This window comes from Oncorhynchus keta, chromosome 21 (assembly GCF_023373465.1).
Source record: "Oncorhynchus keta strain PuntledgeMale-10-30-2019 chromosome 21, Oket_V2, whole genome shotgun sequence".
In the NCBI taxonomy this organism is placed as follows: Eukaryota; Metazoa; Chordata; class Actinopteri; order Salmoniformes; family Salmonidae; genus Oncorhynchus; species Oncorhynchus keta.
The window spans coordinates 27,270,206-27,293,933 of record NC_068441.1 but is presented as its reverse complement, the minus strand read 5'-3'; the positions used below and the strand labels follow the sequence as shown (position 1 = coordinate 27,293,933).

The 23,728-nt window shown below is 41.4% G+C and overlaps 1 protein-coding gene across 1 annotated transcript; it reads left to right on the top strand.

Moving 5' to 3' along the window:
- Positions 1 to 1,577: 1,577 nt before the first annotated feature.
- Positions 1,578 to 21,949, top strand: si:dkey-28n18.9 (sorting nexin-6). The gene is made up of 14 exons (XM_052473602.1): positions 1,578 to 2,205; positions 2,566 to 2,670; positions 3,088 to 3,195; positions 3,639 to 3,699; positions 4,009 to 4,136; positions 16,068 to 16,151; positions 16,364 to 16,438; positions 16,524 to 16,554; positions 16,689 to 16,776; positions 18,390 to 18,429; positions 18,569 to 18,655; positions 19,203 to 19,292; positions 19,606 to 19,671; positions 19,851 to 21,949. Exons 1-14 carry the CDS (start codon positions 2,200 to 2,202, stop codon positions 19,989 to 19,991), a joined length of 1,110 nt encoding a protein of 369 aa, XP_052329562.1. The 5' UTR covers positions 1,578 to 2,199; the 3' UTR covers positions 19,992 to 21,949.
- Positions 21,950 to 23,728: the final 1,779 nt, after the last annotated feature.

The following is a 23,728-nucleotide window of genomic DNA, read 5'->3' as shown; positions in this document are numbered from 1 at the left end:
GGTGGGGGATTCAGACACGACGGGGTTTGCAGGATGACAGGACAGGTGACCCTGTACCTGCCTGAATAAATTATGGGCGGGGATATTTACAGTGCAGCTGTAAAACATGAACAAGATGCTGGCGGTGGTTCTTTATAGCCTATAATGCCTAATTGATAGCTGCACTAACCTTTTAGTAGGTACCAGCTGAACTTTGGTGTGTATGTAGTTTGTCAAAAATAATCTTCTAAATATTCCGAGGAGGGAGACGAATTTGAACACGACTGTGGCTGCTGCTTATTTACTAGACCTGGCATGCTATTAGCTTACTAGCTACTAATGCAAGCATTAGCAAGCCATGCAGAGAATCCACATTTTGATGATTAGCCTAGTTTGACACCAACATTTGTGTGTATACAATTTATACCCCAATACAGCGTTATGCAAATGTGTGTGTGTGTTGCTTGAAGACATCATATGCCTATGTACACTGTTGGTATGCTGACATGAAGCTTGTACGTTTAACTTTGCTTTTGTGTGGTTACGAGCGGGACACCACTCCTACTAGAGTTACAGTGAAGAATAACTAACTGTGTGTTACATTGAAAAACACAGTTTTTCTTAGACTTCATGTCTTCACTGCAGCAGGTACAGTATAGGCAATGCGACATCTTTCCTCTGGGATGCTGCTACTGGGCTCGTTGTGGTGTGTTGTGTTCCTATGGCCCTGTGACTCTGAGGCTACTACTAGAGACTACTATGAGGTGCTGGGTGTTCCACAGTCTGCCACTGACCGGCAGGTCAAGAAGACCTTCCATAAACTGGCCATGACATACCACCCAGACAGGAACAAAAGTCCCAATGCAGAGAAGATTTTCAGGGAGATAGCTGAAGGTAAGGTCCTAGGCTCACAACTTTATTTTTCTCTCTTTGATCAGTAAGAGCTGAATATATATCGTACTGTATGTAATAAAATACGTCTTTGTATGTGCTAATATATCTTGATCATTTTAAGATAAAGCTGACATTCTTTGCAAAGAGGGTGTCTGCAGGTATTGGTTGTAACAGAGGCAGGTTGTTTTGTCTCATACTGCACTGCACTCAGACCACTAAAACACCACATTAAACTTTCAGAATAGGCTACCTGTTTTAAGCTCAGGTAATGTAGCAATGTGTTCTGGGTAATTGTGTGAGTGAATGGACTGAGAGACTTCAGAGCTGCCAGTGCTATGGTAACAGTGCTCCTCTCTCCACTTCAAGCATACGAGGTGCTCTCAAACGAGGAGAAACGGATGCAGTATGACCAGATGGGTCATGAGGCTTTCCAGACTGAGGGGGAGGATGGGGCCGGGAATGGAGGGGGCCAAGGCTCCTTCTACTTTAACCTGGAGGAGCTGTTCCAGGGCCTGAATATGGATGTGGACCCCTTTCTGGAGGATGTGGGGGACTCCTGGAGCTTCCAGTTGGGGGGAGAGGATGAGGATGACCTCCATGAGTATCAGGCCTTCCTGGGTAGCAGCTTCTTTGACCTCTCGGGGGATCCCTCTAGCCAGATGGGGCTGGGGGACCATGAGGAGGGGTTTGGGGAGCAAGAGGGACAGCAGTTCTGTTGGAAGAAAACACATACAGACAGCAGTGTTGAGGAAGTGTGTGAGGGGGCATGATCTATCTGTTTTCATGGGCTCATATAATGTTTTCAGTCAGATGGGTTGAATGTGCAATAAAGTCACATTGATTATGTCTGGTGTTGATTCTGTCACATAACAGCGCATACCACCTGTGTTCCATAGTATAAACTGGACATTGGAAACGTTATATACTATTGAAAAAGCTGTGCTACTTTTATGGTCCAAAATAAGTTCCAGTAGTTTACCAGTCTGTAGTGTTGACTGAGGGGAACTCTATGGTCAGTTCTCCTATCTTTCCTGTACGGGCGTGGCCGTGGTCCAGACATATGAGTTACTCAGTAACACATTGTTACTCCCCTCTCTGTTTTTCCCTGCACCAGCATTTTCTTTGGTTTGGCTGTTTTTTTCCCCCTCTCACTCCTGCACTTTGACCTAAAGGAAATCCTGTGCCTCTTCAGTAGTTAGTGTGTCTCTGTTTGTGCACCGCTGCCGTTAGGAGACAAAGGATCTGTGCTTTTATATTTGTATCAAATTTACAGTTTCACCACACTAAAGACGTTGGGGGAGTGACTGCACATACAGTAGTTAGAAAATGATGGTAAGTCTGATGTGTAGTATGTTGTAGTCTGATTAGACAGTTTATCTACGGTTCCTGGTCATCATGTGATAGGCTGTCTGCCAGAGACACACCTTATGCATTTTACGTTTTAGCTGTGAAGAGAATTTAAAACGCTAAAATTAATCATACTGCAAGTATTGGAATGCTGATGTTTTTGTAAACCTGAAAGTGTACATTTGTGAGGGTGTGGTAATAATGGACATTTATCAGCGCATGTGCAGGATGATAAGCTACTTTAAGTTAAATGACATTCAATAGTTGTAGCTATAAACATGTCTCATGATGAATGCTTTCTGGTGTTATTTGGAGTCTGACAGAAATGATTGTTGTTGATTTCAGGAGGAGGCTAGAGAGGGGTCACTTAGTGTGAGTGCCCAAACTATCCGGGTCACTGAGGCCGTGAGAGACGGGGATGCACTGACCTTCATAGTCATATCCCAGAAGGTAAGTAGTGTTCAGAGATAAATTAAATGGTCTTGCAGCGTAATGTTGCCACTATTTTGGAGAATGACTGATTGTCAGAACCCCAGTCATTGGGACCTTAAAGCCTTGAAGATAGCCATTAACTGAAGTCATTCAGTAATAGTATAGTGCACAATTATGGTATATACTATACATTGGTCAGTTTCTTATTTCCTTTGTTGGATACAGTGACTATAAAGTTAGTATTTTTTCTCAGTGCCTGTTATTGTGTCCACATGTACTATAGCATCAGGAGGTTTTCAATGGCGTGCATGAATACTGTACCAAATGCACTGGTTTCCTGTTTGACTGTTGTGACATATTCTCTCTGTCTCTCTGTATCTCTGCCTGTCTGTCTGTCTGTCTGTCTGTCTGTCTGTCTGTCTGCCCCCCCCCCAGTTGTCAGGCAGTGGGGAATACCATGTGGCTAGGACTCATGAGGACTTTCAGTGGTTGCAGCAGTGTCTGTTCTCTCAGGAGGTGGTGCCTGGGATACTGGGTGTCATTGTTCGTATCCCACCTCTTCCTACCTACACCTGACACATGATCGAATCCTGACACTGACCCTAACTAGCAAACCTATAAGCTTCAACAGTGACTATACAGTACCAGTCTAAAGTTTGGACACACCTATTCATTCAATGTTTTTTCTTCATTTTTATATTTTCTACATTGTAGAATAATAGTGAAGACGTCAGCTATGAAATAACACATATGGAATCATGTAGTAACCAAAACAGTGTTAATCAAAATATATTTTAGATTTTTCAAAGTAGCCACCCTTTGCCTTTGATGACAGCTTTGCACACTCTGCATTCTCTGATATACCACGGCTGTCAGCCAATTCAGGGCTCAAACCATTTCAAAATGTAGCTCAATGTAGGCTATACACCATTACATTGGGAATTCAAGCCTCATGAAACAAATACCACTGTGACTTCTCTCTCTAGTTTCCTCCTCTACCAGCCAAGCCTCAGTTGAATGCACCAGCCAAAGTTCTGAAACAACTTGGTATGTATTGTCAACAAATATATCGCTTACAGCCCTGACCCAACGTACCTGACATCACACAGATATTTATCAATGCTTGCTAACAATGTGTTTTATTAACAGATATTAAGTTATTTTGATAATTTGTTACAAATAATTATGTTGTATCATTAATATGTGAAAAACATTTTTTTCAACTTACATCCAATGAAACTCTACAGCGTTATGTATTGGTCAGTTTCTTGTCTGATAATGTATGAGTGGCCATACCCATGTTTTTCTATTGGTTTGAAGTGAAAGATTTGGCTATCTCACTGGTCTGTTGTGTAGGTTTCTTGGCCATGGGGGAGGACTGGCGTATGTACTGCATGGCACTGGAGACCTATCTCCAGCAGGTGGCAGCACACACCACGCTCAGCAAGAACAAATGCCTGGAGAACTTCCTCACTAGCTCAGAGGTGTGTTATTACCACAAAACCCTCTTTTCATTCTCCATCTGTTTAATCCTACCCTTTTCTCAATGTCCTATCCTCTCCTGTTCAGTTTGAGTCCAATCATCTCCATGTGTTTGACCTGTGTCTTTACCAATAATGACCTGTTTGGCTTCCAATTGGCCAGCTCCAGTTGTTTGTCTTGTACTTTGTAACATGATTAATTTAGTAACTAGGGATAATTGAGTTTCCACACATTGTTTAATAGACTGGCAAACAGTTTATTCACAAAGTTTATCAGTAAAGTTTATCAGCATAGGGCCCTTGCCCATTGGCTACATACAGTGAATTTGGAAAGTATTCAGGCAGCCTTATTCTAAAATGGATTAAATATTTGTTTCCCCTCATCAATCTACACGCACTACTCCATAATGACAAAGCAAAAACAGATTTTTAGAAATGTTTGCACATTTATTTAAAATAAAAAAACTGATATCACATGTCCATAAGTATTCAGACCCTTTACTCAGTACTTTGTTGAAGCACCTTTGGCAGCGATTACAGCCTCGAGTCTTCTTGTGTATGACGCTACAAGCTTGGCACACCTGTATGTGGGAAGTTTCTTCCACTTTTCTCTGCAGATCCTCTCAAGCTCTGTCAGGTTGGATGGGAGCGTCACTGCACAGCTATTTTCAGGTCTCTCCAGAGATGTTCAATCAGGTTCAGGTCCGGGCTCTGGCTGGGCCACTCAAGGACATTCAGAGACTTGTCCCGAAGCCACCCCTGCGTTGTTTTGGCTGTGTGCTTAGGGTCGTTGTCCTGTTGGAAGGGGAACCTTCACCCCAGTCTGAGGTCCTGAGCACTCTGGAGAAGAATTTCATCAAGGATCTCTCTGTACTTTATTCCGTTGATATATCCCTTGGTCCTGACTAGTCTCCCAGTCCTGCCACTGAAAAACATCCACACAACCTAAGCTTCACCTTAGGGATGGTGCCAGGTTTCAATTTTGGTTTCATCTGACTAGAATATTTTGTTTCTCATGGTCTGAGATACCTTTAGGTGCCATTTGGAAAACTCCAAGCGGGCTGTCATGTGCCTTTTACTGAAGAGTGGCGTCTGTATGGCCACTCAACAATAAAGGCATGATTGGTGGAGTGCTGCAGAGATGGTTGTCCTTCCTGAAGGTTCTCCCATCTCCACAGAGGAATTCTAAGCTCGGTCAGAGTGACCATTGTGTTCTTAGTCACCTCTCTGACCAAGGCCCTTCTCCCCCAATTACTCAGTTTGGCCGGACAGCCAGCTCTAGGAAGTCTTGGTGGTTCCAAACTTCTTCCATCTAAGAATGATGGAGACCACTGTTTTCTTGGGGACCTTCAATGCTGCAGACATCTTTTGGTATCCTTCCCCTTGCCTCGACACAATCGTGTCTTGGAGCGCTACAGACAATTCCTTCGACCTCATGGCTTGGTTTGTGCTCTGACATGCACTGGCAACTGTGGGATCTTATATAGACAGGTGTGTGCCTTTCCAAATTATGTCCAATCAATTGAATTTACCACAGATCGACTCCAACGAAGTTGTAGAAACATAAGGACATGTCAAAAACACATGATCTTACTCAGCCAAGATGTTGTAGTGACCTTGCTTTATAAGCGTGGATATCGACTCGAGCATTCTTCTGTGGCACAGTTGATTTCCACAGGGCTACGGACCAGAAAGCTGAAGGTTCGAGCCGCACTCCCTTCCTGTTTCATTACAATTTATTAAGAAGCTGTAGATAGATGGCCGTCTGATTTGGGTCTATAGGAGTGTGCTGAAGTAGACCATTGTAGGATCTGACTTTGACAAATGACAATGTTGTCTGTATCTAAATAAGGGCAAGAGAACAGACCTCGGAAACATTTCACACACTGCACTAAAGAGTAGCTTCAGTCGACGTCATTGTTAGACTGATTTTCACAATGTGTGATTTCTCCATTACACCAAAGAGAAAGTAGTTAATTGGTTTTGACAAAAGGTTGAGGTTGTATTCGCAGAGATTGTTGTCTGTGACACACTCTTATAAACATTTTTTAGTCTGTTTTTATGTTGTCAATGTGGAGAAAGACGAATTGCTCAGAGTGCACCAGATATTTGTCAGAAAGATACTGGCTGAAAGAAATGTCTGAAGTTCTCCTTTTTTATTTCAAAGAAGTTTACAGATCAAAAAATAATTGCACAACAGCAATATAAAAAAGGAACTAGGTCAACCTACAGCCATATAAGGCGCTTTGTGTGTCTCTGCCACACAAAGACAAACATATCTTCTTGTTACTTCACTAATCTTACACATCTCTTCTCTAGAGTGTTTGGTTGATTAACATCTGATCTCCTGTGAACAGCTCAGCACAAAACTTGTCTTACTGAGGTGGAGAGTGAAACATATTTACAGTCAAGTGTGTCAGATAAAACCACATTATACTGGACACAATATGAGATCTCTCTGCAGTATAAGGCTGGCCAGTTGTAGGCCTACTGGATAGGGGCTGTGGGAGCATCTGCCTATCTTGATGCTGGCGTACTCTGTTTCTCCACTTCTCTAGACTTACTGCTGCTTTCCGCTTTCCTTTCATGTGGTCGATGGTGGAGTATGTCACCGAGGGATTCTCCGATAGAGAGGGACAATTACAAACACAAGATACATTCAGAGAAACTGCGTGCGCTGCTGCTAAAATCTAGAAGGCACAACTATTTTAATTCCCACGAGGCCTATTTAAAGTTTATACTAGCGCACACACATTCTCTTACACTAACGTATTTTCGTCAACAGCAGTGTTTCTGTCAAATTGTGGAGTACAATGCAGAGGGATCATCCTAGAGAAGAGATACAATGAGACTTGCACACCTCCATCATTAATTAATCATTACTACTATATAATACTACTTCAAGGCTTGATTTTTCCACTGAAACTGAGGCAATTTAATTCAGTAACATTCTCAGTGTAATGTGACGTGCATTATTTTACCTCATCTTTTTGCTTTCCTCCTGTTTGGCTCCCACAATTTTTCTTCTCTGTGTTTTTCTTCCATAGGGGTCAAGGGATTCACTATCTGAACTCATAACAATGACAACAATATTTTTCATCTGGCAGTTTTAACTGTGTGTGAAAGAAGTACCTTTGTTCCTCTTGTATATGTACAGAGCCACTCCAGCGATGGTCAGTATGACTGGTAGAACAGACAGTAAGATGTAGAGGATTGTATTGGGGTCAGAGGATGAAGGTTGAGCTTCTCCTGAAGTCCCCCTGAGTTCCTTCCCGGGCATGAACATGTTCTGTCAGTGTAGCTGAGATGGCAGGGGAAGTTGCATGAGTGCTACAGCAAAGGATTACTTACACTTATGCAGTAGAGACTAAGAGAGCAGGCTTGGTCATGTGATTTATTACAGATGTAATTTGATGGTTGAAACATCATTTGAGATTGTCAGACAGAGCAGTGAAAATGTAACTTTTGACAGATATACAGTATGAATATGTAAGGTTTTTGCTAGAATATCTAGCTCATATAGTAGAATTTCAGTTTGTACTAACCTTGAGGTGAATTTGTTACGACATTTGTAGCGGCGTGTCCTTTGGGTTGATCTGTTGAGTGTTTGGTGGTAGTGGGTTGATCTGTTCCTAACCAAGGAAGTTATCATTAGTGTAGTTAGTTAAAATAGTTTTGAAATAGTTTAACATGGCAATGAGCCAAAAATAGTAATAATGTCTATTTCAGCCACACCCATTGCTGACAGGTAATGTTTCTGTTTCGACATGACAATGCCTCCGTGCACAATGCGAGGCCCATAAATAAATAGTTTATCGAGATTGGTGTGGAAGAACTTGACTGGCCTGCACAGAGCCCTGATCAGCACGCTTCTCCCTACTTCCACTCTCAATGCAGCTGCAATGAATGAGTAGCCAAGTGTATCGACAGCTCTGTGTTTTATTATTATCAGCAGCTCATCATATCTATTTTAATATGGAGGAGTATTTCACTTTCTCTGGTCATAGGAACAACATGAATTTGTGCATGAAGCAGATACGGTGCGACTCGAGTTTCACCATCAGGTGGAAGACTGTACCCTCTCTCTGGTCAGTCTCACTGGAGGAAAAGGAGAGAGCAAAGACCGTGAGAGGTGGACCCCTCTGCTTCTCTCTCTCTCCCTCCTCTGAGACTAATGCAGTGTTCAAAACAACTCAGAAATCTTAGGCTTCAATGCGTTGAAGACAACTGGTAACTATGAAAAAAAGGGAGATCCGTCTGGGAAAAATAGTTTAACAGTTATCCAACTCTGAATTCCAAGTCAGAAACTCTTTCTAGAAATCTGACTTTGACGCTGACGTCATGGTTTGTTTCCAGAGAATCTAATGATAATTTCTCTAACGTTGTTTTAGAGAATTTGGCAGTAGATCCAACCGTGAAGTGTGCCCTTCACAGATTAATCCTGGTTTCAACTGTACCAGGCAGCCAGCGCGTATGGCATCGTATTGGTGAGCAGTTTGCTGATGTCAACGTTGTGAACAGATTTAAAAACATTTTTTTTTAATTTATGGGGCGTTTCAGGCCCCGAAGTGAACCTTTAAACTAATTTAACCTTTTTTTTAACCAGTTAAGAACAAATGATTATTTTCAATGACAGCCTAGGAACAGTGGGTTAACTGACTGTTCAGGGGCAGAACGACAGATTTGTACCTTGTCAGCTCGGGGGTTTGAACTTGCAACCTTCCGGTTACTAGTCCAACACTCTACTAGGCTACCCTGCCGCCCCCAACAGAGTGCCCCTTTGTGGCGATGGGTATGGGCAGGCATAAGCTACAAACAACGATGGCAACTTGAATGCACAGAGATACCGTGACGAGATCCTGAGGCCCATTGGCGTGGCATTCATCCACCGCCATCACCTCATGTTTCAGAATGATAATGCACGGCCCCATGTTGCAAGAATCTGTACACAATTCTTGGAAGCTTAAAATGTCCCAGTTCTTCCATGGCCTGCATATTCACTGGATCGACGTGTACGACAGCGTGTTCCAGTTCCCGCCAATATCCAGCAACTTCACACAGCCATTGAAGAGGAGTGGGACAAAATTCCATGGGCCACAATCAACAGCGGGATCATCTCTGTGCGAGAGATGTCTCGCTGCATGAGGCAAATGGTGGTCATACCAGATACTGACTGTTTTTCTGACCCACACCCTTTTTTTAAGGCATCTGTGACCAACAGATGCATCTGTATTCCCAGTCATGTAAAATCCATAGATTAGAGACTAATGAATTTATATAAATTGCCTGATTTCCTTATGAACTGCCACAAAAGTCTTTGAAATTGTTGGGTTTTATATTTTTGTTCAGAGTAATATGGTCTGAGAAGAACAACATTGGCAGGCCAGGCATGTAGACAATATGCTGTGATAATGTATTAGACTTACTGCACAAACCTCATTCCTACAGAACTGTTTTTATTAGGTTAACATCATTTTTTAAAAGTCATGTTAAAAAAACAAATCTGAGCGGTAGATCTTGCCTTTCTTTTTGACTGCGAAAGTGACCTTGAATCAAAATAGGTTGGTGACCACTGATGTATAGAGACTTTTGTGATAACATCATGTATGTGTTGATTTGCCAAAATGATGAGATTATGATCATCAATGGCTTACCTTTAACAATGAGTCAGATGTTTTGAGTGTCACTGATTCTACACATGTAATCTTCCTGATCCCATTGGTGAGGTTTGAGAGGAATATTAAACATCTTCACCCTGTTTTTTCTGGGTTGATAGTCTGACTTCTGTCTATCTCTGACTTTAGACCATGTGAAGCTGGAAGATAAATTAGCAGCGTAAGCCCCTCAGCTCTCGTTTTTGGTCGACCTTATGAGTGTACAATTACTGTTCACTTCGGGGCCTGAAACGCCCCATAATTCAATTCTAAATGATTGTACAACCGCTAAGGAAATTTGCCAAAACATAACTTCTCCATATTGACGTTGAGGTTTTAACATATGTAAGTAAAAAATCATGTAAATAAGTTAGAAATTGTGCTACTAATGCACATGGCGGCACAAACACGGCTCGTTAAAGTAATGATATTTTTGTTTGGTTAGCTTTTGGAAATTGTAGAAATAAAACATTTTCCTTCAGAAGTTCCAGCTAAGCAGGCTAACGCTAGTTAGCTAATTCATTTGCTAGCTATCATACAGTAGGCGTATATTAATAATTATATATTTAATGTAAGTAGACATGCAATCATAATTGACTGTAGCGCATATAAAACACCCACAAGCTATCAGTGGCTGAAAACAATCATTGCGGGATGAAAGAGCGATGAATTTCTGGGCAAGGGCGGTCCATTTAAAAATCATTCCTCCCTCGCCCTGCACTTCTGATGACGTCCACTTTAATTTGAGGGGAGAGGGTGTGTATGTTAAGTGTTTGGAATACAGCCCAAGTCTCAAGGCTTAAAAATCCTCCTTTACCCTGGCTCCTCCCATTCATCTACTCTTATTGAAGTGAATTTAACAGGTTACCTCAATAAGGGATCATAGCTTTCACCTGGATTTACCTGGTCACGGAAAGAGCAAGTGTTCCTAGTGTTTTGTACACTCAGTGACTATATATAGTGCCTTCAGAATGTATTTTTTTAAATTTAACTAGGCAAGTCAGTTAAGAACAAATTCTTATTTACAATGACTGCCTAGGAACAGCGGGTTAACTGCCTTGTTCAGGGGCAGAACGACAGACTTTTACCTTGTCAGCTCGGGGATTCCATCTAGCAACCTTTCGGTTACTGGCCCAAAGCTCTAACCACTTGGCTACCTGCCACCCCTTCACTTATTCCATATTTTGTTGTGTTACAGCCTGAATTCAAAATAGATTACATCTATTTTTTTTCTCACCCATCTACACACAATACCCCATAATGAAAAGTGAAAAGTGAAAATGTGTTTTTAGACATATTGGTACATTTATTGAAAAGAAATACAGAAATATCTCATGTACAGAAGTATTCACACCCCTGAGTCAATACATGATATAATCAACTTTGCCAGCAATTACAGCTGTGAGTCTTTCTGGGTAAGTCTCTAAGATCCAAATTGTACAATATTTGCACATTATTCTTTGTCAAGTTCTGTTGTTGATTAACACTAGACAATCATTTTCAAGTCTTGCCATAGAGTTTCAAGAAAATGTAAATCAAAACTGTAACTAGGCAACTCAACGTTGTCTTGGTAAGCAACTCCAGTGTATTTTTGGCCTTGTGTTTGAGGTTATTTTCCTGCTGAAAGGTGAATCTGTCTCCCAGTGTCTGTTGGAAAGCAGACTGAACTAGGGTTTCCTCTAGGATTTTGCCTGTGCTTAGCTCTACTGTGTTTATTTTTATCCCCCCCAAAAACTCCCTTGTACTTGCCGATAGCATGCACATCCATAACATGATGCAGCCACCATCATGCTTCAAAATATGAAGAGTGGTACTCAGTGATGTGTTGGTTTTGCCCCAAACATAAAACTTTGCATACATGGATACTATAGTATTATTCCATCTGAAACTTGTTCACTGAGGATAACTCTGATGCTATATACTATCAGGAATTCTGTCATATTTACATTGGTCTCATTCCCCACACTAATATAATATAATAATAATAATAATATATGCCATTTAGCAGACGCTTTTATCCAAAGCGACTTACAGTCATGTGTGCATACATTCTACGTATGGGTGGTCCCGGGGATCGAACCCACTACCCTGGCGTTACAAGCGCCATGCTCTACCACACTAGCCTCTAAATGCTGTGACACCCTGTGGAGATTGGGCCTTGGTGGTCAGGTTACACTGTAAACTTGGTATAGTTTGATTGATTGGTCAATGGTGGTTGGTCTTTGGTTGAAAGGTTACACCTTCAGATGTTATAAATGGAATGAAATGCATTTGTTTTCTCTCTTATCCTGTATCCAGTATCCTAGGCTTCTATGACTCTGGCCTACTAAGCTTCTCTTTGTCCATGCTTTGCCTGTAAATTAACTTTACAATCTATATGCCGAGAATAATCCTTTGTTAATGTAAGTATTGCCTCATAACTTAAGCTTTATGTCTTGTATGTGAACCCATTCATTTTGCAAAGTTATTAAATAATACTTGCTTTGATATTCACTTCTCATGACCATTCGTTGATCTTAGTCAGCTAAATGCAGAAGATTTGATTGCACATGGTTCAACTGTAGTCTCTTGCATATTGCTAATTATCTTTATGGTCTCAGATAAACATTTGAATAGGCTAATTACTTAGTCTTATCATATACACTGTATATACACATGTCTAATATTACTGCCCACTACAGGAGCACAGACTGGCCTGTGTAGGCAGTGATCTCCTGCTGTGGGTTGTTAGTTCCTAACAGAGTACAGCTTGCAAATGCACAGTGTAAAAATCTTTAGATTACGTTTCAAATTCAGGATTCTGCATGTACTGTGTCTGTAGGCAATCAAATATGCAACTAGTGCCTCATAACAGAATCCTTTGCAGTTGCACTGATGATCAAATGAAATGTTAAGCTCTTACTTTTAACAGCTAAGCAAGGGCACTGTTTGTTACACAAACTGACAGTTAAATGAATGTCTTGATAAATACAGCAGATAAACGCAACAAGTAACGCATCTTGTGCTTGTGATTCTTCAGATGTACTGTTTTAATCTGCAATATATTCTGTAGCTCAGTTGGTAGAGCATGGCGCTTGTAACGCCAGGGTAGTGGGTTCGATCCCCGGGACCACCCATACGTAGAATGTATGCACACATGACTGTAAGTCGCTTTGGATAAAAGCGTCTGATAAATGGCATATATTATTATATATATATATATATTATTTATCTTTCAACAGCACATACAGTATAGTGTACGTGGTGTATATTGTTTTTTGCGTAAACCTTATCTGATTTATTTTGTAAGTTGTTTGTCTCCATTACATTAAATACCCCACACGTGTAAAGATTCTCTACCTGCAGTGATTTGAAGGAAAGAGCTGATCAGGCACTGAGGTCCACATGACTACTGTGTCCTGATGTTGAGAGATATACAGTATGCTGTAAACCAAAATAGACTGTTTGTTCAGTGTGTTTTAAGTGTTAAAAGAAACAGCATTTGACATACACCTCCCTCCTGTGAGTGTTAACTCTGCTAATCTGATAATGGTATTTCAGTACTGTATGAGTAACAGTAGTCATAGAAATAGACTGGATTGTATGAGGACCGTCAGCACCGCCTGCCTCTCAGCCCACATCCTGTTCCAGGTCTCTCTAACAGGCCTTTCTCTTTCTTCTCTAAACAGTCATATTCCTCTTATTATAGTCAGCTCTTCTCAAAATGAAGTGTGTCAATGTAGGAGATGATTGTCTGACAATGGCATTATTTTGCATTGTAGTATCCATGTTCACCCACCACTGCGTGGCCAAATATGACTCCAACATCATCATTAAGTTTGCTGATGACACCGACAACGATGACATAGCCTATAGGGAGGTCAGAGACAACAACCTCTCTCTCAATGTGAGCAAGACAAAGGAGCTGATCGGGGACTACAGGAAAAGGCGGGCCGAGCAGGCCCCCCATTAACATCGACGGGGCTGAAGTGGAGCCGGTCGAGAGACTCAAGTTCCTTGGTATCCACATCACCAACAAACTATTATGGTCCAAACACAACAAAACAGCCGTGAAGAGGGCACGACAACACCTTTTTCCCCTCAGGAGACTGAAAAGATTTGATATGGGTCCCCAGATCCTCACAAAGTTCTACAGCTGCACCATCGAGAGCATCCTGACCTGTTAAATCACTGCCTGGTATGGCAACTGCTCGGCATCTGACCGTAAGGCGCTACAGAGGATAGTACATAAAACCCAGTACATCACTGTGGCCAAGCTTCCTGCCATCCAGGACCTACAGTTGAAGTTGGAAGTTTACATATACCTTGGCCAAATACATTTAAACTCCGTTTTTCACAATTCCTGACATTTAATCCTAGTAAAAATTCCACGTCTTAGGTCAGTTAGGGTCACCACTTTATTTTAAGAATGTGAAATGTCAGATTAATAGTAGAGAGAATGATTTATTTAAGCTTTTAATTATTTCATCACATTCCCAGTGGGTCAGAAGTTCACATACACTCAATTAGTATTTGGTAGCATTGCCTTTAAATTGTTTAACTTGGGTCAAACGTTTTGAGTTGCCTTCCACAAGCGTCCCACAATAAGTTGGGTGAATTTTGGCTCATTCCTCCTGACAGAGCTGGTGTAACTGAGTCAGGTTTGTAGGCCTCCTTGCTCGCACACGCTTTTTCAGTTCTGCCCACAAATTTTCTATAGGGTTGAGGTCAGGGCTTTGTGATGGCCACCCCAATACCTTGGCTTTGTTGTCCTTAAGCCATTTTGCCACAACTTTGGAAGTATGCTTGGGGTCATTGTCCATTTGGAAGACCCATTTGCGACCAAGCTTTAACTTTCTGACCCCCACAACATGATGCTGCCACCCCCGTGCTTCACGGTTGGGATGGTGTTCTTCGGCTTGCAAGCCTCCCATTTTCCCTCCGATGGTCATTATGGCCAAACAGTTCCATTTTTGTTTCATCAGACCAGAGGACATTTCTCCAAAAAGTACGATCTTTGTCCCCATGTGCAGTTGCAAACCGTAGTCTGGCTTTTTTATGGCGGTTTTGGAGTAGTGGCTTCCCTCCTTGCAGAGCAGCCTTTCAGGTTATGTCGATTTTAGGACTCATTTTACTGTGGATATAGGTACTTTTTAATCTGTTTCTGCCAGCATCTTCACAGGGTCCTTTGCTGTTGTTCTGTGATTGATTTGCACTTTTCGCACCAAAGTACTTTCATCTCTAGGAGACAAAACGCATCTCCTTCCTGAGCGGTTTGACAGCTGCGTGGTCCCATGGTGTTTATACTTGCATACTATTGTTTGTACAGATGAACGTGGTACCTTCAGGCTTTTGGAAATTGCTCCCAAGGATGAACCAGACTTGTGGAGGTCTACAATCTTTTTCTGAGGTCTTGGCTGATTTCTTTTGATTTTCCCATGATGTCAAGCAAAGAGGTACTGAGTTTGAAAGTAGGCCTTGAAATACATCCACAGGTACACCTCAAATTATGTCAATTAGCCTATCAGAAGCTTCTAAAGCCATGACGTAATTTTCTGGAATTTTCCAAGCTGTTTAATGGCAAATCCTAACTGATTTGCCAAAACTATAGTTTGTTAATTAACAAGACATTTGTGGAGTGGTTGAAAAATGAGTTTTAATGACTCCAACCTACGTAAATGTATGTAAACTTCCGACTTCAACTGTATATACTAGGTGGTGTCGGAGGAAAGCCCCAAAAATTGTCAGACTCCAGTCACCCAAATCATAGACTGTTCTCTCTGCTACCTCACGGCAAGTGGTACCGGAGCTTCAAGTGTCGGACCAAAAGGCTCCTTGCCAGCTTCTACTCACAAGCCATAAGACTGCTGAACAATTCATCAAATTGCCACCTGGACTATTTATATTGATTTGTTTTTACACTGCTGCTTCTCGCTGTTTATTATCTATGCATAGTCACTTCACCCCTACCTACATGTACAAATTACCTCAACTAACCTGTACCCCCGCACATAGACTCTTTACCGGTACCCCTTGTATATTGCCTCCTTATTGTTATTTTATTGTGTTACTTTTTTATAATTTTTACTTGAGTTTATTTGGTAAATATTTTCTTATTAAGTCTTTCTTGAACTGCACTGTTGGTTAAGGGCTTGTAAGTAAGAATTTCACAGTAAGGTGTTGTATTCGGCGCATGTGACAAATAAAGTTTGATTCAATGTAATGAAGTGAGTTACTCGTACCCTTAATCTGTCCCTTTCGTGTGTGTGTGTGTGTGTGTGCATACGTGGGTGTGCTCCAGCCCCCAGGTCATCAGAGGGCGAGGAAGGGTATCTTCAATCGCCTGAGCCAGGCCATGGAAGGGATGAGGAAGGAGGGCCACAAGGTACCTCAGTATAATATTCTGGACAATCTAAACCTTGCACCTTCCACATGTCACTCTAAGGACAAACAAGATCTAACCCCATCACATCCATATACATTGACCAGACAATACTGTGTGTTCAGCACAACATCCACAATAGCTGAAAGTGTTGAGAAGATGTGTGTGTTGTCAGATTGTCCGAAGTGAATCAGTACATTCCATTCTGTCTCCAGGATGTGGATGACTTTTTTCAGACTGAACGTGATAACAACTTAACCCTCACTGGGTGCTCCAAATCAGCAACAGAGGTTTGTGCTCTGTACCCTCCTCTCTCTCTCTCTCTTGGCCTGTTTTGGTTGTCTGCAGCCCCTCTTATATCTTCTCTTTTCCCAGAGGTTCATTGATGTGGTGCTGACAGAACAAAGTAAGACATTTTGAGTCAGAGTGAGGTTGCGATTGAGTGTGGTGGCACATGTTGTGTTGTGGCTCAACAAAGTTTTAGAAGTTACATGTGTTTGTGATTTCTGCTGCTGTTGCTAACCATGTGTGTTTCCCCAGAACTAGCAGTGGCTTGTGGACACTTCTCAACCGCTCTGCATCTCTGTGTGGAGCAGGAAGAAGACTCTGCTGTCCTGGCCTTCTCAAAGTGAGTGAACCACACCATAGATGTCATATCTACATTTACATAGAATAAACCAGAGGTATTCAAAGTTGGGGTTTCGACCCTAAATGCAGTGGGGTTGCCAGAATTAAACAAAAGGATAAAGAATATATATATATATATATATATATATATATATATATATATATATATATATATATATATATATCACACACACATACAGTGGGGCAAAAAAATACTTAGTCAGCCACCAATTGTACAAGTTCTCCCACTTAAAAGGATGAGAGAGGCCTGTAATTTTCATCATAGGTACACTTCAACTATGACAGACAAAATGAGAATTAATTTATTTTTATTTTTAATGAATTTATTTGCAAATTATGGTGGAAAATAAGTATTTGTTCACCTACAAACAAGCAAGATTTCTGGTTCTCACAGACCTGTAACTTCTTTAATCTCTTGGAACTACTGCTTCCGGAGAATTGTCATCAACTGACACTAATTAGCATAACGCAACGGACAAAAAATATTACTGGAAAATATTCATATTCATGAAATCACAAGTGAAATGTATTGAAACACAGCTTAGCCTTTTGTTAATCACCCTGTCATCTCAGATTTTGAAATTATGTTTTGTGTAAATTTATCGATAGCCTAGCATAGCATTATGCCTAGCTAGCAGCAGGCAGCTTGGTCACGAAAATCAGAAAAGCAATCAAATTAAATCGGTTACCTTTGATGAGCTTCAGATGTTTTCACTCACGCGACTCCCAGTTAGATAGTAAATGTTCCTTTTTTCCATAAAGATTATTTTTGTAGCCGAAATAGCTCCGTTTGTTCTTCACGTTTGGCTGAGAAATCGTCCGGAAATTGCGGTCATGACAACGCAGAAAAATATTCCAAATTAGATCCATAATATCGACAGAAACATGGCAAACATTTTTTATAATCAATCCTCAAGGTGTTTTTCAAATATATATTTGATAATACAGTATATCAACCGGGTCAGTTGGCTTCTTAGTAGGAGCGAGAGAAACAATGGCCGCATTTGTCTATTAGGCACATATCACTCTGAGAGCCACCAGCTGACGCAATGTTGTCACTCACGCTCATTTTTCAAAATAAAAGCCTGAAACTATGTCTTGTGACACTAGACAAATTAGGGAAGCCATAGAAAAAGGAATCTGGTTGATATCCCTTTCACTGCTCAAAAGGGACGCATAGGAACGCAGAGGTTTCTAAATAAGAGTCACTTCCTGATTGGATTTTTCTCAGGCTTTCGCCTGCAATATCAGTTCTGTTATACTCACAGACAATAGTTTTACAGTTTTGGAAACTTTAGAGTGTTTTCTATCCTAAGCTGTCAATTCTTACTGGTTGGTAGGTGATCAAATACTTATGTCATGCAATAAAATGCAAATTAATTACTTAAAAATCATACAATGTGATTTTCTGGATTTTTGATTCCGTCTCCCACAATTGAAGTGTACCTATGATAAAAAAAATTGCAGACCTCTACATGCTTTGTAAGTAGGAAAACCTGCAAAATTGGCAGTGTATCAAATACTTGTTCTCCCCACTGTATATGAGGGGCTGTTTTTAAAGGGACTCACCTATTCCGCTATTTCATCTTGCAGGATATGTGTCAAGCTGTCTGAGGTCATAGATTCAATCAAGGTAAAATGGCATCCTTACCCTGTGGAAATATACATTTGACCAAACATCAAAAATTCTAAGGGAAAAAGACTGGGAGGTTATTTCACTTGATTCACCACACATGCATTACTATTATGTTTGTCTCTTTCTCTGTGGGCAGAGAAACTTTGAGAGTGTTGCTGAGAACAACTTGAGCACTCTGGGGCTGGGGCTGGATCTGGAGTCTCGTTGCCAAGAGGCAGAGAAGGTCAGACATCATCTTTCATTACTAGGGCCAGGAGTTTTTCCTGTCTACATGACCTGACTGGGAAAAACTCCTTGCCTTAGTGTTAGCTGCTCAGTTATTGGTGAACAAGAACATGGTTCGGTGTTATTGTTAGTGCTCACAGTTTGTATTAGGTCATGGTGGAAAAACCTCAACCCATTCAGCTGTCATAGACATAACAAATTGCACAGGAAACTCTTAACACATATTGTTGATATTAAAGGTCTCCTGAGTGGTGCAGCGGTCTAAGGCACTGCATCTCAGTGCTAGAGGCGTCACTACAGACACCCTTATTCAAATCCAGGCTGTATCACAACCGTCCATTATTGGGAGTCCTATAGATTGGCCCAGTGTCGTCCGGTTTTGGCCGGTGTAGGCCGTCATTGTATATAAGAATTTGTTCTTAACTGCCTTGTCTAGTTGTTAAATAAAGGTTAAATAAAACATGTATAAATAAAAAGTTGTTATTAAATATTATCTTTATGGATAAATAAGGTTGATCTTTGAGCCATTTGAGTGTGTTTTGTAGGAGATGCTGTACAGGAGGACCTGTAAGCTTGTGGAGCTAGAAACAGCCAGCAGGAATGCAGAGCGAGCCAAGCCTGTAAAGAAAGCTGCTGTAAGTGTTTTTGTTCACACAGACGGGGACACATCAGGCACTGCTTGTTCCTCATAGGTCAAGCAGGTGTCAGTAGTGCTCTCTCATCTAGAGCCAACTGCTTATATGGTTTGAGACTGTCATTCCTGCATAAAGATGTCTCAGTAAAAAATATAATTGAATTGGTACTGGTGAACTGCAATACAATGAAACAGTTTTTTTTACAATTTTTCCAATGTTCACTTATCAGTACTTGACTGTATATTGACTAATAGTTCTGAAACTGTGTTATGTTCTGCGCTGTGTGAGTGATGTATTTTCCTTTCTGATTCAGATGGACGAATTGAAGGTGGCAGCTGAGAAGGAGTTTGATCATGTATCTGGAGTGGCTAAACAGGAGGTACATACAGCCCACTGGACTGCTGTCTTTCACCTCCAATGTTCACTTCATTCTGACTCTCACCTCTCCTATCAGCTTCTCTTATACAACAGACTGTTGCTTTTTGTCTGCTGAGTTTTGACTGAAATTTATTTTCTGTTCTATTTATTCTAAAGTTCAGTGGCGTGTGTGTGTTCCAGATAGCAAGGTTCCACAGTACTCATGTGGAGTTGTTACGCCAGGCTCTGATTCTGTGGTGTGAGAAGCAGCTTGAAACAGCCAGGGACACCTCCTTCCGCTACAGCCAGCACTTGCAGGCCTTCAAAGGGCTGGGGGAGTGACCACCACCGGCCAGACACCCCTCTGACCCACCTGAACACAGTTTGACTGCCTGAGCACCTCACACTAAATATGTACATGCATTGTCTATGTATGCGTCAAGCCCTGCTTCCATTAAACTTGTAAATGTAGGGAAATTAGCATAATCCTTATAGCAATAATAACCCAATAGCTTTGTCTCTCTCTCACACAGTCACATACTGTGCCCTCTGTCCAAACCCCCTCCCCCTCTCCTTAGCAGAGAGGGAGTTGGATTGTCAGTGTTGTGCAATGGTGCAGACATTGAGGAGAGGAGAAAGTTCTGTGCAGATCTCTAGCCATCGCCACATCAGTAGTAAGGGTCACACAATATAAAGCATGATGAACTGATTGCCCAACTCTCTGGCTGCCTGTGTGTGTTTCTCACTCCAGGGTCATTAATCAGTGTGTTAGACTCCTCCCAAGGACACTCCCACTCTCTCTGTATTCGGACTCTGGGACTGTTCCCTCTGCTCTTCCCTCTGTTTGCTTTATATGCTGATTCAACGACTGTTCTTTCTTCTGGTGCTTCCTCAACTAACTGTGGCTGGGCCCTAAGACGATCCTTCTATTACTGAATGTGAGTGTTCTCTAGGCTGTCCAATTCAAAAAGACCACTAACCCTACCCCTTGGCACATGTTTGGATGTGATATGTATAAGCAATATGGTAATAGCTATGGTAGGCTGGTATTGCTTAAACCTCTTCAACCTCCCAAATCTCCATAAGTGGTTGGGGGTCGATTCTGGGATTGGTCGATCCTATGACTGATCTTTGTGCTGTTCTCTCCACTGTTTCTGATCCCTGACTCTTCACTCTATGCTGTGCCCTGTGTTGACTGTTGGCCATATCTATGAGGATGCTGCTGTGTCTTTGAACTTGTCTGTCTTGGTCTGTAATCTCTGAGTCGTGGGGAGGAGTAAGTCCCATCCCAGTAATCAGGGAGAAAGGAGGAGAACAGGATGTGGTAATCTGACAGTGAAGGAGTGTTTGGACACAGCAGAGATGGTCTTGACATCATACTGTATTCACCCTGTTCTGGAGTCAAGATAACCCAGCCGTAAAGCCCACTGCTGCTCTCAACTGCATTGCAATTCACCTATCCCATTTCAAATACCTGTATATCTATTTTACTTGCTTGTTAATCTGCATGCTCTGATTTGGTGCATGCATTCAAGATAGTCCCAATCAGACATGCTATTGCATTTATCAGGAGTTGGCTGTATGTTCTAACTATGCATGCATTCTATTGGTTTCCTCACTCTCCCTCTTCCTGTTTACTGGTGTTGTGGTTCCTGTTTTCTGCATGTGATTAACTATCAAGGCAATTACTTGCAATCCCCTGTTAGCCACTGGCATATGTTTCCCTCCGTAATCTATACAGAGGTCACTGCATCATTGTGCTCGACATGTGGAATCAATTCAATCAGTCTGGAATATATTCTGTGCCTGATGCTGTGAGCACAATTTAATACAGAGCTCTGTTCATTTTGTAAGTCTTACCAATAATAAAATAATGCTCAGAAAATCATAATATGAGAATTCTGAGGTATTTAATAAACCAATGCATTTAACAATTGATTTGACATCAGAATTTTGATTTCAGTTACAACAGTTTTGTTTGTGTTTTTTTTTGTGATGCTTTTTAAGTGCTCTTATCCCCATGGCTTTGGTGCCAGTACCAAATCAATTGAATCAGTTAGCTTAACAGGTTTTATAAGAGACTGTAGTGCTCTAGTAGCTTAGTGTGAGCACACATTGGCTGTCATTCGTTTGTGTTTTTATATGTAAGTACTTTATCATTCCTGCACTAAACATATAACATGATTTGAACACCTCTGGATGTAGTCGAAGATGCATAACACTGCTGAATACAACAATTCTGATTCGAATGAAATGCACAATAAAGATTTGTGAAGGTATAAGGGTTTTTATTGGCTGTTGATGACTCACTGATTTTTACCTCTGATGTTCTGAAGGCTTAAATCAATATGAGGAATATACTCTGTGTGGATACAAACCACAGATCCTGAAGTATATGGATAAAGATGCATATGCTTCAAGAATACAGATGAGGGAATCCTAATGGTTGTGAGAAGATCAAACTTACTGTTCCTTAGGTGCATCATGATTTGATCATCTGTTCCAGGACCACATTATGCCACAGCTGAATAATACAACAGGGAGCTATATTTCCAAATGGTTTCATATATTATGCTCTAATTAGTGCACATGACTCGTATGCACACACACACAGTGATGAGACGGTTTCTGATACCTGGGAGCATGTGTGACTGTGTGCTCTTCTCAACAAAAACATACACTTAAGGCTCATTCAGTAAAGTGGCTCATTACTGGTGGGAAGGCAGCAGCACTCAGTGCCCATTCAGTCATGTGGCCCTCTAAAGGCCTGTTTGTCAGCTGCTCATGAAATCAATGGCCTGTCAGAACAAAGTCTATGGGTCTAGCAACAGTCCTAATGACTCAAGCCCAACAGGGCTCAACCAGGTCTAGGACAGAGCAGTAGGACCAGTCCTAAGTGGGCTAAACAAGACCTGGGACAGTGCAAATAGCAGTCCAAAACATGAACAAGGCAAGATCTCAAATGCATACTCCTGGCGCCCATTCTCCTCTATCCTCGTCTCCTTCTCAAAACCAATTGGAGGAGAAGGTCAGAGGGGAGGAACCTCTGGCTTTCTCATCTAATGTGTTTTGAGAAGGAGACAAAGGCAAGAGGGTGGAGGATGGACTTTTGCCCAAATGAGAAAAGTCCTAAGACAGTGAACTAAGTACACTGAACTACTGCCAATTCTAGGAGGGGCTTAATTTGACCCAGGACAACTCTGACCTGGGACTCTCAGGTGTTGAGGCTGTCTTGTTGCACACAACTCAAATAGCCTAGCTTCCATATAGCTGAAACATGGTCTCCCTCAAATGAGCTCCTTCATTAGATGGGATGGGGAAAGACCACCACAGATGAGCAGGTAGACAGTGCAGCAGCACCACTATAATCAAAGCGTTTACATAGGGGATGTTTTATGCGTGCCTAATTCATTCACACTGTGTTAAGTCATACATCTACACAGCGGGAGTTATGAGGTCCTCCTCTCTATCTTCTCTGATACTCAGAACACTGTTGGCGCATTGGGGCTGTAACTGAACACGTATTAACGTTTTCCTGTTTTAATAAGGAGCTTTTTACCGGGGTTTTAGACCAAGGGCACATAAATATGTATGAGCATATGCCCAGGTGCTGATTGTGGATTGGTTAGACTGTGCTGTATGTTGGGCATCTGAAGCCTGTATTTTGGTTTACAGTAAATCCCCCATCTATGTCCTGAATCTTCAACATTTACTGTGTTATGTTTAAGATATTTAGGCCATTTCACACTGCAAGAAGTCACAATCAATCAATCAAATGTTTTGGGCTATCTTTACATCACAAGTTGTCACAAACAGTAATCCAGCCTAAACCCAAAGTACAAGCAAAGCAGTAGCGAGAGTGAAATGGCCAGGAAGAACTCCTTAGAAGAAACCTAGAGAGGATCATGACAGAGTCAACAGCCTCTGTTCTTAGAACCAGGCTTAAAACAGTTGCTAATTCACTAGTAGGCAGCTGCTCAAATTACAAGGAAAATGACAGCATGTTTGCTACTTCTCTTACAAGTTTTCATTTTGAGTTGTGGTTGTACTCTTCTCCAATTTTTTTATTTTTTATTTAT